This window comes from Cebus imitator, unplaced genomic scaffold (genome assembly GCF_001604975.1).
Source record: "Cebus imitator isolate Cc_AM_T3 unplaced genomic scaffold, Cebus_imitator-1.0 Scaffold391, whole genome shotgun sequence".
Taxonomy (NCBI): domain Eukaryota; kingdom Metazoa; phylum Chordata; class Mammalia; order Primates; family Cebidae; genus Cebus; species Cebus imitator.
The window spans coordinates 1,969,830-1,986,917 of NW_016107706.1; the positions used below are offsets into that span (position 1 = coordinate 1,969,830).

The window sequence follows — 17,088 nt, forward strand, 5'->3', positions numbered from 1 at the left end:
AAAAAAAAAAAAAAGAGTGACTCATTATTCATTTTATGAATTAGTTTATTAAATTCTACATCAGTACAATGTTCCTAAATCAAAAGTATGCTTTTGTTTTCAATATTCTGACTAAAAACGTTGATGTGAAAGAAGGCACCCTGTACATATTTCTGTCAACTCTGGTTATTTATATTTTTTAATTTTGGGAGTCTCTGCTTTTCAGTAAGCCTCTTCCGAGAGTCCTCGTCTCTCATTCTCTCTGCTCCAGCTGTGAATCTGTCAGTTCTCAAGACACACACGCTGCATCCTGTCTCCATCCCCTTTTTCACAATATTCTAGCTGGACCACATTTCCCATCCTTCCCGAGTACTAACTCCAGCCCCCATTTCACCTGGCTAATTATTAGTTATTCTTTTTTATTTTAAAATTTTTTTTAGAGACAGTCTCACTCTGTTGTCCTGCTAGACTGTGGTGGCAGGATCACGGCTTGCCTCAACCTCGAACTCCTGGCCTCAAGCTCTCCTCCAGCCTCCCAAGTAGCTAGGACAACTAGTCCAAGCTTAGCAAATTGTTTTATTTTTGGTAGAGACAGCGTCTTTCCATGTTGTCCAGGCTGGGCTGTTGAACTCTTGGCCTAAAGCAGTCTTTCCGCCTCAACCTCCCAAAGCACTAGGATAGCAGGCATGAGCCACCTCACCCGGCCAATTTTTACCCTATTTGTTAGCTCTCAGCTGGACGTCACCTCCTGAAGATAAGTCTTTGTTAATCTCACTGCAACTGTTCTCCCTCAAGGTTAAGTTCTCCTGGAACTTGTTCCCATAGCCTACGAGAGCAAGGAACTGATAACTTTATTCACCAGTGTACTGGAGATCAGTAAGTATTTGATGAATGGCATTTTAATTAAGCTACAATACTGACACATCTTCCTCCTGTTTAAAAAAAAAAAAAAAAATTTGGCTGGGCGTGGTGGCTCACGAGTGTAATCCAAACACTTTGGAGGCCAAGGTGGGCAGATCACTTGAGGTCGAGAGTTCAAGACCAGCCTGACCAACATCGTGAAACCCCATCTTTATAAAAAAAAAAAAAAAAAAAATTAAGCTGTGCTTAGTTCTAACTTTTGTTTTCTAAATGTTGCCTAATGTACCAACTCAGTTTAAATGTTTATTCATTTTATAACAAAAAAAGCAAGATTTCATTTTCCTAAAACAAATGCAAAATTTTTAATATTTAAAAAGTTTAGGCTGGGCACTGCAGCTCACGAGGCTGAGGACCATCCTGGCTAACATGATGAAACCCCATCTCTACTAAAAATACAAAAAAATCAGCCGGGCATGGTGGCACACGCCTGTAGTACAAGCTACTTGGTAGGCTGAGGCAGGAGAATCACATAAACTCAGGATGCAGAGGTTGCAATGAACTGAGATCATGCCACTGCACTCCAGCCTGGGCAACACAGCGAAATTCCATCTCAAAAAATAAAATAAAAAGTTTAGATATAATGATCATGTTGACTCATAAAAATATAAGCACTTATAAAAAGGTTATGACTAAATGGAACATGTTTGAAAATTATCCTCCAAGAAATCTGCCAAGTGCTAGTCTTGAAAAATTGGGTAATGTCCCAGAAAACTTAAGACCAGACCAAAAGGGACAAAGAGCCACATTTAAAAGACATCCCACCCATTTACATGTCCTACCCCTTCCACGATCAAGACATATACTCACTGAGAGAGGAACAGGAATTCTTAAAAAAAAAAAAAAAAAAGGCCATTCTTCTTAGGAGTAGCAGAAAGAATGATGGGCTAGCATACAGGTACAGACAGGAGAATTAAGCAATTTATTCCCATTCATCAGAGGACTTTTTTGCAAAACATTAAAACCTTTGTATTACATATTCTTATAAATTACAAATAAAAAAATTATGTTATAGGCGATCAATAATGAAAGATACAGTATTACCTAATACTCCCATATCTCTCCATACAGAAAGAACCATGCTTGACCACCATCTTGAAAGGTGGTTGGTGTACCACCTGATCTTTGACAAACCAGACAAAAACAAGCAATGGGGAAAGGATTCCCTGTTCAATAAATGGTGTTGGGAAAGCTGGCTAGCCATGTGCAGAAAGCAGAAACTGGACCCCTTCCTGACACCTTACACTAAAATTAACTCCAGATGGATTAAAGACTTAAACATAAGACCTAACACCATAAAAACCCTAGAAGAAAATCTACGCAAAACCATTCCGGACGTAGGTGTAGGCAAGGACTTCATGACCAAAACACCAAAAGCATTGACAACAAAAGCCAAAATAGACAAATGGGACCTAATCAAACTCCACAGCTTCTGCACAGCAAAAGAAACAATCATTAGAGTGAATCGGCAACCAACAGATTGGGAAAAAATTTTTGCAGTTTACCCATCTGACAAAGGGCTGATATCCAAAATTTACAAAGAACTAAAGCAGATTTACAAGAAAAAAACTAACAAGCCCATTCAAAAGTGGGCAAAGGATATGAACAGACACTTTACAAAAGAAGACATACCGGCCAACAAACATATGAAAAAATGCTCATCATCACTGGTCATCAGAGAAATGCAAATCAAAACTACATTGAGATACCATCTCACGCCGGTAAGAATGGCGAACATTAAAAAATCTGGAGACAACAGATGCTGGAGAGGATGTGGAGAAACAGGAACACTTTTGCACTGTTGGTGGGAGTGTAAATTAGTTCAACCATTGTGGAAGACAGTGTGGCGATTCCTCAAGGACATAGAAATAGAAATTCCATTTGACCCGGCAATCCCATTACTGGGTATATATCCAAAGGATTACAAATCGTTATACTATAAGGACACGTGCACACGAATGTTCATTGCAGCACTGTTTACAATAGCAAAGACCTGGAACCAACCCAAATGCCCATCGAAGATAGACTGGATAGGGAAAATGTGGCACATATACACCATGGAATATTATGCAGCCATCAAAAACGATGAGTTTGGGTCCTTTGTAGGGACATGGATGAATCTGGAAACCATCATTCTCAGCAAACTGACAGAAGAGCAGAAGATCAAACACCGCATGTTCTCACTCATAGGCAGGTGTTGAACAATGAGAACACATGGACACAGGGAGGGGAGCACTACACACTGGGGTCAGTTGGGGGGAAATAGGGGAGGGACGGTGGGGGGTGGGAAGGTGGGGAGAGATAGCAAGGGGAGAAATGCCAGATGTAGGTGATGGGGAGGAAGGCAGCAAATCACACTGCCACGTGTGTTACTATGCAACAATTTTGCATGTTCTTCACATGTACCCCAAATCCTAAAATGCAATAAAATAAATGGGAAAAAAAAAAAAAGAAAGGTGGTTGGTGTTAGCAAGGCTTCCAACCATCATATGAACAGGGCCTTTAACAAAGCAATCCAGTTTCTCCAGTGTGTCACTAATGGGATTGAAATAAAAAGGTGATTCTGGCTACACTGAAAAGCATCAAATAGCAAGGGATTATTACTATTAATGACTAAAATTTATTGTGCACCTATTACATGTCAGCACAGTGGTGGACGATTTACATATATCATCTCATTTGCTCCTCATCAATTCTCTGAAATGCAGAAAGGTATCCCCATTTAACAGATAAGTAAAAAGGTTCAAAGAGATGAAAGAGTTTTCCCAATGACATACGAGTGCTAAGTAGAAACACTGAAATTTAACTCTAAAGTCTATGCTGTTTATAGTCTCTCTGGGGAAGTATAGTGTTCAGTGAGATATAGCAATAAAATTGCAAACTAAACAAACATGGATTCTCTTTTCTGTAACTCTACATTTTAGGATGGAAAATCATACTCCCCCACAAAATACACATGCAAGCCAAAACCAAGCAGCATAGTGACAGGAAGGCCAGTGTGGCTCCATCACTCACTAGTCCTACCAGTCTTGCTGCCATGTGATTCAAATCCATGCCTTGGTAAAATGACTAATTTACCAAATGGCATGGGGCTTTCGGGTAATCATAACAAAATGTTCAATCTATACGTGCCAAGGTTTCACAGTTTACAATCAGCAATATTCATATCTTATTGTAAGAATACAGCAGAAATAACTACATATATATTACAAGATAAAGCACTTCAGTAATTATCTTAATATTGGGTATCATGATTTTCTGTGTAGAGGAAAAGAGATTCAAGTATAATATTAAAGAAGTTTAAAAAGTCAAGGATATTAAACTTGTATTGGAAATATTAATGTCAAATTATGATTTATCTTTAACCTACTATATTTCCAAGCTCTAGAAGCAATGACACTAGAGTAGTAATGAGCACTCCAAGCATCCAAGTTATGCTTTCTTGTAAGTACATTCCCGAGTAAAAAATATCAAAGCTCATTAGAATATTGGCTGATTCAGGGTCTGGGAATATGAATATAAATATAACCCTAGGGAATCCTGAATTAAAATGTAAGGATAAAATGAAAGACTGATGGGTTCATATCAAGAGGACGCAAGAGTGACTTTGAAAGGGCTCCCACTGACAAATTTTGGACAACTTGCGTATCAGAAAGAATAGAGTATAACTGATGGAAAGACACTGAATACATAAAAATCCTTGGGCCTTTAATAATACTCCAAAAAGTGCAGGTCCTACCCAACTGGAAAAAGGGAAATTTTTAAACCCTCTCGGTTCCTACCATTGCAGATGATTACTAGACCAAATTTTTACTCCAAAACTTGGTACTTAAAAAAAAAATCAATTATTCATCTCGCCTTTTCAGTAGGAACTAGAGTACAGATTAATCAGTGTCCCGGTTGATAAGGAAAAGTTCTACACAGAAGGATGCCAGCTTACAAATATAAAAGAAATGATGCTGTAAGAAAAATCACCATTTTACAACCCCTGATTCAAACAAGGATTCAAACAATGAAGGTGAAAATCATTAGACAAAAGACTTATGGAGAACTGGACACTCTTTAGATACTCACAAAGTATCGTCTCACAGATTACTTGCCAGCTACAAAAGGGAAAATGTTACCTTTTCCATGGAGAGGCCTGGTTGTCCTAATCTTAAGCAAACAAAACTAACATCACTATTAAAAAGACAACCAGATAGCAATTTCCTGACATAATGCACTATGAAGTACACAGCAACACCCAGAAGTATCCTCCCCCAAAATATTTAACTTGAATTTAATCAAGCCTTTAGATCTAATTTTCAATATACAAGAAAAAGAGGAATACAGATCAAGTTAAATGCCACCAAGAAGAAATAATCAGATAAATCCAGAATATGGCACATTCTACAAGGTAACTGGACTAGACTCTTCAATAAGTTTACATCATGGAAGGGAGGAGGCAAGAAGGAAGCATCCTAAATTAAGAGAGATTTAGACCAGGCACAGTGAGTGGTTCACACCTGTAATCCCAGCACTTTGGGAGACCAAGGTGGACGGATCGCTTGAAGACAAGAATTGGAGATGAGCCTAGGCAACATAGTGAGACCCCGTTTCCAAAAAAAATTTATATTAAATAACAAAATTAGTTGAGCACGGTGGTACACGCCTGTAGTCTCAGCTACTTGTGAAGCTGAGACGGGAGGATCACTTGAGCCCGGGAGTTCGAGGCTGCAGTGAGCCATGATTGTACCACTGCACTCCAGCCTGGGTGACGGAGCCAGTCTGCCTCTAAAAAAAAAATTGAGAGATTTAAGCAGCATGACAACGAAATGAACCAAATGCAAGGTATGAAGCCTGTCTTGGCTCACAGATTAGCATCTTCAGCAAATACTATATTTTCAGTACCTCCTCAAACGCAAATGGCCATGAAAACAAAATCAGGATAAAAAAGAAGGAAATTTTATTAACTTTTTAAACCATGGTACTTATAACATTTCCTTGTACTTTACTCACCTCCACTTAGCAGTTTCATGACAAGCCACAGCTCATCTTTTACCACAAAAGACGTGTAGTAAGATACAATATTAGGATGATGGCATTGACTCATGGCTTGAATTTCTTTCTACAAAGAAGAGAAAACATGATATTTCATTATATGCAAGCCTAAAACAAATGTTGTGAGTTAGCAAATCCAGATTTTGAAATCTCAAGACTTTGTCACACCATTCTGGGATGTCCATAGCTCTGATTTCTTCAAGAATAGATAAACCAATAAAACCACTTTGTCTCCCTCAGTCCATTCTGACTCAACTTCTTCCTCCACTCATTATACTAGTAATCTTTCAAACTAGAAATACACTATTTAAGACACCCTGGCACAACGCTCCAGGAGGCCTCCTTTGGGACATGTATTTTTGCTTCAAGGTGCCCTTGAAGAACCATCTTGGGAAATCTGGTTATATAGGTACAAAGGATATTAACTAACAAACAGGGTTTTTTTAATTATTATTATTTGTGTAGGGTTTTTTTTTTTTGCAACAATATTACTTCATTCCATTTTTGTGAAATGATTAATAATTCTCACACTAAAGAGAAACAAACTGAAACAGGACAACATCAAAAACTAAATCCAGAGCAGAAATCTGAGCCAAAAGTTTAAGCTTACTCTATCTCAGCTTATGATTTTAAATTAGATTTGGTATGACAAAATGCCTTATAAATCCCTGTGTGATCAGGGCCCTATTTACCTCTTTAGTCTCATTCCTGTGCCCCTTCACAGCCCAGTACCTGATCCAGCCACAGAAAACTGCAAGTGAGTCATGCTTCTTTTAACTATGGACATTTAACCCTATTATGCCTCAGCCTCAAATACACTTCCCCCATCATCACTGCCCAGCTAACTCCAACTCTTCCTCTGATCTCAGTCTAGACAGAATTTCCTCCCAGCTTCCCAGCTTTAGTTAGATGCTCCTTCTCAGCTTCCAAGTACCCTGTATATCTCCTCCCATCATGGTACACAAAATACTGGATAGCACACTGTGTGCTTATTTGTCTGTCTCTCCCTGCTAGGCTGACAGCTCCATAAAGGCAAGTACTTAAAAGTAGATTCTTAATCACTATGGAATTCATCTGACTATACTATAACTGCCCATTTGTTTACACATCCCCCACAAAACTGCAAGCTCAGTGATAACTCTAAAACAGTTCTTAGCATATATCATTGTGCCTGGCACATAGTACACCTTCAATAAATATTTGCTGAATGAATGAAATACTGCAGCACTTTATATGGCTTTTCACTTATTAATGTACCTGCCCTATGCCCTTGGTATTTGTTCAGTAAGATCAATTGCGTGAAAGTCATCCATAATCCCTGATTCATAAGGAATGCTCAATAAATGCTAACTTTCCATTTTTCATCTTCTTTACTTGAATGTAACTTCCTTTATGGCAAGGATCTTGTCATACACATCTTGCAACCCTGAAATCACCAGGCACAGTCTTCTGTACTAAAAGCTAAGTAAATATGAAAGAAAAGGAAGAAAGTATCTGGCTCTGTCACTCAGGCTGGAAGCATAGTGGCACAACATCTCGACTCACTGCAATCTCCACCTCTCAGGCTCAAGCCCATCCTCCCATCTCAACCTCCCAAGCATCTGGGACTACAGGCATGTAACACCACACCTAGCTCTGTGTGTGTGTGTGTGTGTGTGTGTGTGTGTGTGTGTGTGTATTTTTTTTGTAGAAACAAGGTTTTGCCATGTGGCCCAGGCTGGTCTCAAACTCCTGGACTCAAGTGATCCTCCTGCCTTGAAATCACAAACTGCTAGGGCTATAGGCATGAGCCACCACACCTGGCCTCATGTTAAATTTTTTAATGTTTGCAGCACATTAGTATTAGAAATGTGTTCGCACACTTGAAAGGATTTTTAAATAACAGCTTTATTTTTGAGATGGGGTCTCTCTCTGTCACTCAGGCTGGAGTACAGTGGTGTGATCATGGCCCACTGCAGCCTCAACCTCCTGGGTTCAAGTGATCCTCCCACCTCAGGCTCCAGACTAGATGGGACTACAGATGTGTGCCACCATACCTGGCTTTTTTTCTTTTTTTTAATGAGACAGGGTCTTGCTTTTTAAACCAGGCTGGAGTGTAGTGGTGTGACCCAGCTAACTGCAGCCTCAACCTCCTGGGCTCAACCTCCCAGGCTCCTACCTCAGCCTCCCAAGTAGCTGGGACTACAGATGTGTGCCACAATACCCGGCTAAATTTTGTATTTTTATAGAGCCGGAGTCCTATGTTGCCCAGGCTGGTCTTGAACTCTTGGGCTCAAGCAATCCACCCAACTTGGCCTCCCAAATGCTAGGATTACAGGCGTGAGCTCTAGTCCCTGGCCTGGCTAATTTTTTTATTTTTCACAGACAGAGTCTCACTATGTTGCCCATGCTGGTCTCAAACTCCTGGACTCAAGCAGTCCTCCCACCTTGGCCTCCCAATGTGCTAGGATTACAGGTGTGAGCCATTATTTCTGACCTATAACAGCTTTATTGTGATATAATTCACACACCATAAAATTTACTCTTTTAAAGTGTCCAATTTAGTGTGCTCAGAGAGTTGTACAACTATCACCAATTAATTCCAGAACGTTTCATAACTCCAAAAGAAACAGTGTACAGTTGTCCCTCAGTATATGTGAGGAATTGGTTTCAGGACCCCCAAATATACCCAAATCCATGCAGAACCCTCATTGTGTGAAAACTCAGCCCTCAGCATATGTGAGTTTCTCATTCTGTGAATACTGTATTTTCCATCTGCATTTGATTGGAAATAATCTTTTTTCTTTTTTTTTTTTGAGACAGGGTCTTGCTCTGTTGCCCAGACGGGAAGGCAGTGGCATGATCTCAGCTCACTGTAACCTCTGCCTCCTGAGTTCAAGCGATTCTTTTGCCTCAGCCTTCCGAGTAGCTGGGATTACAGGTGCGTGCCACCACCCCCGGGTAATTTTTGTATTTTCAGTAGAGACAGGGTTTCACCATGTTGGCCAGGCTGGTCTCAAACTCTAGACCTCAGGTGATTTGCCTGCCTTGGCCTCCCAAACTGCTGGGATTACAGGCGTAAGCCACCACGCCCGGCCCTCTTTCAAATTACTTTATACCTCCCCTGAGACATGTGTCACACTCTGCCTTGTACAACAGGCAAGAACCTCAACTTTTCAACTGAAACACCTGTTACAAGTGTTTTAAGCCTCTTGATGTCCCCCATAGATGTCCAATGACTTCAGTCCTACCATCTATCAGAGAAGAGAAACATTTCAAAGTACTACAACATGTCTTTCTTAGAGAAAAGCCTAGAAGTACAATCTCTGGAAACAATAAATATAGTAAGATTTGATAACTGATTTTCCCATCACACTTAGCAAAGCTTATCAGATAGAAAATACATGACAAGAGAAAGGAGCAATACACTGCCCACTCACTAGTAACTATCACACGATACACACCTGTTAGCCCAGTTTACATGAGTGCTCTTTGGAGAACCCAAAGACAACAGTGTTCTTTGGAGAACCCAAAGATAGCTTTGTAAATAAATTTTAATATCACAACATCAAAAGTTTAGTACATTGATCTTATAGATTTTTTTAAGGTAAACTGAAGGGCTTCACATCACTCAGAAATAGAGTCCCTGGCACTCAGATCTTGGTATCCCATAGAACAGGTCCTGGTACCACAAATAAACTAGGTATTCTCTACATTCCTGATATTTCATCAGTATCTGGTGAGATCTTGCGGGCTTGCCTTCCCCAACCCCAAAAACCCAAGTATCTTAAACTTGCTTTACTAAAATTTACTTTTCCCCTTTATTTATTTGCCAAGTATTAATATATGCAAACTATATTTGCAACATAAAACGTATTGAAACATGAGCAAAATGTACATATATCTAATTTTTTCTTTTTAATAAGATATAATAAATTTGCATTCCTCTAAAAGCCGCCACTGTAAGAACAAAAATATTGCTTTCAAGAATGTCAAATGATATTTAAAAAGAAATGTTTGGCCAGGCACGGTGGCTCACATCTGTAATCCCAGCACTTTGGGAGGCTGCGGCAGGCGGATCACCTGAGATCAGGAGTTCAAGGTCAACCTGGCCAACATGGTGAAACCCCATCTCTACTAAAAACAGAAAAATCAGCTGGGTGTGGTGGCGTGTGCCTGTAATCCCAGCAACTCAGGAGGCTGAGGTAGGAGAATCACTTGAACCCAGGAGGTGGAGGTTACAGTGAGCCGAGATCACACCATGGCATTCCAGCCTGGGAGACAGTGAGACTCCATCTTAAATAAAAAAAGAAAAGAAAAGAAATGTTCTTCCTACTTTTGAACTAAGGCTATAATCATTTTGTTAAGTAGACAATAATAGACCTGATAGACCTGATTTTTAATCCAGACTCTGTTATTTATTATATGATTTACTTCCTTCATCTATAAAACAGAGCTATTACGTAGCTCATAGAAATGTGTGTAAGGTTAAAGTACACTGCAGGGCCTAGTACTGAAAGATGTTTGCTATTATCATCATGTGAACTTACGTTATTTAAACCTTAAACCTCAGCTTAATCATGAAGTAGTTTAAATAATAAGACTTTCATTCATTTTACTCTATCCTTATCAATTAAATAACTGGCAAATGATAGGGCTTCATATTGGACTTCTCAAATTTTAGTCTTAATATGTAGGTTAAAATTTTTGTTTTTCTTTAACAGAATTAGTTTACAGTTATAGACAAATATTTTATCATCACTGCAGTTCAAATGTCTAAATGGTGCTCTAAAGTATTATGGTATGTATCAATCCAAGATCTTTAAATAAGATTTCAATCAGCATTTCCTTCCAAGTACGCATTCTCTCACCAAAGATGGCTCAAAATCATTCCAGCAACCAATTCCTTCAGTTTCTGCTCATACATTACCAATCCTGAAGAAATACATTAGTCTCATCCATCTCATATATAATTATATATTATGCAATATATAACTCCATTACCTCTTTCTTTAATTCCAATTATTCCCTAAAATTAACCATAGATACCGCCAGAAATAAAACACAATTTGGGACAGTGAAAAAAACTTCTAGATGTACAGGTCGTTCCAGTCCTAATCCCTGACCTTTCTACCACAGCTGTGTACCCTCTTAAAGAAATGACTTAATAAAATAACAGTATTAGTTCATATTTGTATGGCAGTGTAATAAATTGTGGTCTATTCAACAGAATACTATATACGTTGTAAATGATACTGATCCATATTTACAGACACAGAAAAAGTTCTATGATAAATTGTTAAATGAAAAGGGCATATGATTACATTATCACAAAAATACAAATATATTAAAATGTTCACTCTGAAAGGTTATATAGTAAAGGTTAATCTCAGAGTAAGAAAATTATAACTAATTTTTTTCTTTCTACTTATCCAGACTATAAATTTTGCAATGAACATTATTTATGAAGAAATCATTAACCTTTAAAAAAAAATCAAAAACTTCAAGTTATTTCCCACTGTGACACGAATATATACGACTATATCTCTCCATTTAAGAAGTATGAGATGTGCATACCAGGAGCTCATCCATGCTAGTTTGACATTTCTCAAGGTTTATCCGTTTGATTGCCACTTTCTCCTTTTTAGGGGCACAATAAGCTGCTTGGACCACAGCAGTTGCTCCACTCCCTAAAAACAAATATATAAAAGAGTAAATAAGTGGATGGATATATAAAAACATGACATTTTTAATTTCCATACAATTTAAACAAAAGTAATCCTTATCTTGTTCCTACAGTGCATAACAGATGCAGAAAAACACTCTAAAGAGTGTCAGTTAAAGCAAAAGCCTCAACCATTTCATATGTATTGCCAATAAATACCAGTGCAAACATAAATTTCAAAGCTGCTAGGATTCCAGTTCTTGAAAACAATGGCATAGGCTCACATTTCCTCACTCCTCCGCTCCAAATACAACAAAATAGCAGAAAAATAATTCAACAAACAATCATAAGAAGATTCTGAAATGTAGAAAGAGAAGTAGACTAGTTAGGGATCTCAAGACTTCAAGAAAACACCACAGTAAGTTTACTGGGTTTTCCCTTTACCTCCCAAATATCCCAGACTGGACACTAGGGAGGCTTGCAAACTGGAACGAACATCACAAATGGATGGATAAGGTAGGTAGATAAAGACAAATAAATAAATGAGAAAACTCTGCTGTCTCTGGCCAACAGACTGTGAAAAGGGCAGCTCAGCAGAGACCTAGCAGAGAGATACATTTTCCTGTCCCCATCCAGGATAGTGGTGAACCCAATCCACTGCAGCATCAGCAGGGTCTCCACACTAGACCTGAAACAGTGGCCGGCCAGATTCACCACAGTGCCAGCCTGGTATCTGCCCCACACCTGTGGCAATGTCAAGTCAATCTGGCCTTAGCAGCAGCAGAGCCAGGGCCCCACACCCACAAGTCAGCCCAGGGAGCTGCAGAGATAGAATGGGAGTTCTAGCTGAATAAATGAGAGTTCTAGAAGAATCAAATAGAAGAAGATAGCATTGCAAGCGATCTGAAAACTGAATTACCATAGGATTACAGCTCACAAAAGTAGGACAAGAGCTATACACTAAACCTAAATAGGGTAACTGCCTATTAAAATAGAAGAATTAAACAGGATAAAGAGTCTCAGCCAGGTGCAATGGCATGCACCTGTAATCCTAGATAATCAGGAGGCTGAGGCAAGAGGATCGTCTAAGGCCAGGAGTTAGAGACCAGCCTGGGAAACATAGCAAGACCCAGTCTCATTTAAAAAAAAAAAAAAAAAAAGTCTCCTCACATAATAACCTAAATGTCCAAGATACAATTACAAAACAAAAAAATGACATGTCATACCAAGAGCCAGGAAAAGCACACTTGAATGAGGAAAAAAAAAAAGATGATCATACTGATGCCAGCACCAAAACAAATCAGTTGTTGGAATTATCTCACAAGAATTTTAAAGCAGCCATCACAAAAGGGCTTCTACAAACAATTACAAAATCTTTTGAAACAGACCAGGTGCTGTAGCTCACACCTGTAATCCCAGCACTTTGGGAGGCCAAGGTAGATGGATCAGGAGATCAAGACCATCCTGGCCAACATGGTAAAACTCCATCTCTACTAAAAATACAAAAATTAGCTTGGTGTGGTGGTGCAGTACTGAAATCCCAGCTACTCAGGAGTTGAGGCATGGGAATCACTTGAACCCAGGAGGTGGAGGTTGCAGTGAGCCAAGATTGCACCACTGCGCTCTAGCCTGGCAACAGAGTGAGACTCCATCTCAAAACAAAAAAAAGAAAAAAGAATTGAAACAAATAAAAAGCAGAAAATCTCAGCAAAGAAGCTACATTTTTTTTTTGAGACAGAGTCTCACTCTGTCGCCAGGCTGGAGTACAGTGGCACAATCTTGGCTCACTGCCACCTCCGCCTCCCGGGTTCAAGCAATTCTCCTGCCTCAGCCTCCCAAGTAGCTGGGACTACAGGTGCATGCCACCACCCCCAGCTAATTTTTGTATTTTTAGTAGAGACGGGGTTTCACCATGTTGGCCAGGATGGTCTCAATCTCCTGACCTTGTGATCCGCCTGCCTCGGCCTCCCAAAGTGCTGGGATTACAGGCTTGAGCCACTGCGCCCGGCCAAGAAGTTACTTTTAAAGTACCACATGGAAATTATATAACTGAAACATACAATTACCAAAATAAAACATTTGCTGGATAGACTCAATAGGAGAATGGAAATGACAGAAGATAAATTTGGTGAACGTGAAGAAAAGATCAATAGTTTGCTGTATCTAAACAACAGAGAGAAAACAGACTGAAAAAAAAAAAAAAAGAGGCCGGGCGCGGTGGCTCAAGCCTGTAATCCCAGCACTTTGGGAGGCCGAGGCGGGTGGATCACAAGTCAAGAGATCGAGACCATCCTGGTCAATATGGTGAAACCCCGTCTCTACCAAAAATACAAAAAATTAGCTGGGCATGGTGGTGCGTGCCTGTAATCCCAGCTACTCAGGAGGCTGAGGCAGGAGAATTGCCTGAACCCAGGAGGCGGAGGTTGCGGTGAGCCGAGATCGCGCCATTGCACTCCAGCCTGGGTAACATGAGTGAAACTCTGTCTCAAAAAAAAAAAAAAAAGAACAGAGCCTTAGGGAATGGTGGGATAATGATAAAAGATCTAAAGTCCATAGTTAGGTAGAATAATGGGCCTCTCAAAGATGTACGTGTCTTAATCCCCAAAGCCTGTGAATGTTACCATATGCAGCAAAAAAGGACTTTGCAGATGATAAGGATCTTCAGATGGGAAGATTATCCTAAATTGTCTGGGTGGGCCCAAAGTAAGTGAAAGAGAGAAGCAGGAGGGTCAGTCAGAGCAGATGAGAGAATAGATGTAGTCAAAGTTACAGCCAGGTGCAGTAGCTCACGCCCATAATCCCAGCACTCTGGGAGGCCAAGGTGGGGAGACGGCTGGAGTCCAGAAGTTCAAGACCAGCCTGGGTGACATGGCAAAACCCCATCTCTACAAAAAATACAAAAATTAGCCAGGCATGTGGTATACACCTAAAATCCTAGCTACCTGGAAGGCTGGGGTGGGAGGATCACTTGAGCCTGGGCGACAATAGTGACAGTGAGCCAAGAACATGCCACTGCACTCCAGCCTGGAAGACACAGTGATACTCTTGTCTCAAAAAAAAAAAAAAAAAAAAAATGGAGTTATGCAGACATGAGCCGGGGAGCAAATACTGACACATGCTTAAAAACAGTTTTCATTATGAAAACACATTAAGTGACACCAGGCACAAAAGTCCATATATAGTATGATTCCAATTATATGAAATACCAAGATTATAAAAGTTCATAGACACAGAAAGTAGTTCTTTCTGTGGTTACCAGAGTCTGGAGGGAGGGAGAAATGGAGAGTACAGCTAATGCATACAGTTGACCCATGAACAACGTGGGCTTGAACTGCATGAGTCCACTTACATGAAGATTTTTTTCCGGCTGGGCACAGTGGTTCATGCCTGTAATCTCAGCACTTTAGGAGGCTGAAGTTGGCAGATCACCTGAAACCAGAGTTCGAGACCAGCCTGGCCAACATGGCGAAACCCTGCCTCTACTAAAAATACAAAAATTAGGCTAGGCACAGTGGCTCACCCCTGTAATCCCCAACACTTGGGAAACGGAGGCAGGCAGATCACATGGGACCAGGAGATCAACATGCTATTAAAATATTTCAGGTTTTGCCGGGCGCGGTGGCTCAAGCCTGTAATCCCAGCACTTTGGGAGGCCGAGGCGGGTGGATCACAAGGTCAAGAGATCGAGACCATCCTGGTCAACATGGTGAAACCCCGTCTCTACTAAAACTACAAAAAAATTAGCTGGGCATGGTGGCGCTTGCCTGTAATCCCAGCTACTCAGGAGGCTGAGGCAGGAGAATTGCCTGAACCCAGGAGGCGGAGGTTGCGGTGAGCCGAGATCGTGCCATTGCACTCCAGCCTGGGCAACAAGAGCGAAACTCCGTCTCAAAAAAAAAAAAAAAAAAATATTTCAGGTTTTGCATATATAAGATACACTGATCAGTGTTAGATTATCCAGGGGTAGAATAGCTGGTTTGAAAACTAATAGTGGTTAAAAAGAATACCGCTGGATAGTACATTTTTAAAAATATTGTAAAGAATTAGTGAACACATGTACAGTTTGGAAGATGTCTGTTATCTGGGACCAAAGGTACCTTGTAGAGGCCATGCTATGTCTCCTGTGACTTGAGAAATGCCTTTTTTGTAGATTTTTGACCAGCATGATTAGCTTCCTTCTCCTATTCACAGATGTTCCCAAGAGTCACTGAAGGCAATTCAAAGCAGTTAAACTTTCTTCAGGGCTTCCATGCAGAAATAGTTAGGAGACGATGGGATGTGAGAGGGAGGGAACTTAATGGCAAGCATTACCATTCTGCCTCTCTGTCTTCTACACATTAACAAAGGGAGCTCAGCCAAGAAGCAGATAAACTGCAAATATTTAAATAGCAGTCTTTGGGTAATTTTTAAGAAGTAATACGTTAATGTTCCTAAACTGTTGTCAAAATTGTTCATGTACACTATGGGATGATGTTATTGAATGCTAAATGTGTTCATTTGTTTTTGCTTTTTTTTTTTGTTTTGTTTCTTAAGGCAGGGTCTCACTCTGTCACCCAGGCTATGGAGTGCAGTGGTACAAACATGGCTCACTGCAGCATCGACCTCCTGGGCTCAGGCAATCTTCCCACCTCAGCCTCCCAAGTAGCTGGGGCTACAGGTGTGCACCACCATGCCTGGCTAATTTTTTTATTTTTCATTTTAGAGACGGGGTCTCACCATGTTGCCCAGGCTGGTCTCAAACTCCTGGCCCCTATGATACTCCTGTTTCAGCTTTCCAAAGTGCTGAGATTACACATGTGAGTCACCACCCCCAGAAGTATATTCTTAAATACTGGATTTTATTTTAAATTTTGCATTATGTGAGTTTTGTGCTGTTTCTTGTTTGTTTTTTGAGACAGAGTATTGTTCTGTTGCCCAGGCTGAAGTGCAGTGGTGTAATCTCAGCTCACTGCAACCTCTGCCTCCTAGGTTCAAGCCATTCTTATACCTCAGCCTCCTGAGTAACGGGGATTACAGATATGTGCCACTATACCCAGCTAATTTTTGTATTGTTTTAGTAGAGACGAGGTTTCGCCAGGCTGTTGGCCAGGCTGGTCTCGAACTCCTTGGCTCAAGTGATACGCCTGCCGTGGCCTCCCAAAGTGCTGGGATTACAGGCGTGAGTCACTGCAGCTGACCCTGTGCAGAGTTTTTACTTAGTTTGTTGTAACTGTGATTGGGATTTGTCCATGTTGGTTTTGTCTATGGTTGTGTTTGTGTGGCTTTAGTGAGAGGTTTTCAAATGGATTTAAATGTAACAAACACAAATTCTGTCAAACTATATAGTTATATGTGTAAATCACATATATATATATATAAATATATATTTATATACTTATTTTTGAGACAGTCTTGCTCTGTTATATGTGTAAATGATATATATATATATATTTACAGTTATATGTGTAAATCACATATATATATTTTATAGTTATATGTGTAAATCACATATATATAAATATATATTT

The 17,088-nt window shown here is 40.0% G+C and overlaps 1 protein-coding gene across 2 annotated transcripts in view; it reads right to left on the reverse strand.

Moving 5' to 3' along the window:
• OXSR1 (oxidative stress responsive kinase 1) overlaps window positions 1–17,088 on the reverse strand; it is a 99,817-nt gene that overhangs the window by 70,527 nt on the left and 12,202 nt on the right. The window contains exons 2-3 of one of the 2 annotated variants that reach the window (XM_017508397.2): window positions 11,494–11,606; window positions 5,896–6,004 (exon numbers count right to left, since the gene is read on the reverse strand). In XM_017508397.2, the coding sequence (XP_017363886.1) occupies window positions 5,896–6,004; window positions 11,494–11,606 (222 nt within the window). Of the gene's footprint in view, window positions 1–1,941; window positions 2,011–5,895; window positions 6,005–11,493; window positions 11,607–17,088 lie in introns of those variants that run through there. The other variant, XM_017508398.2, reaches the window with a different exon arrangement.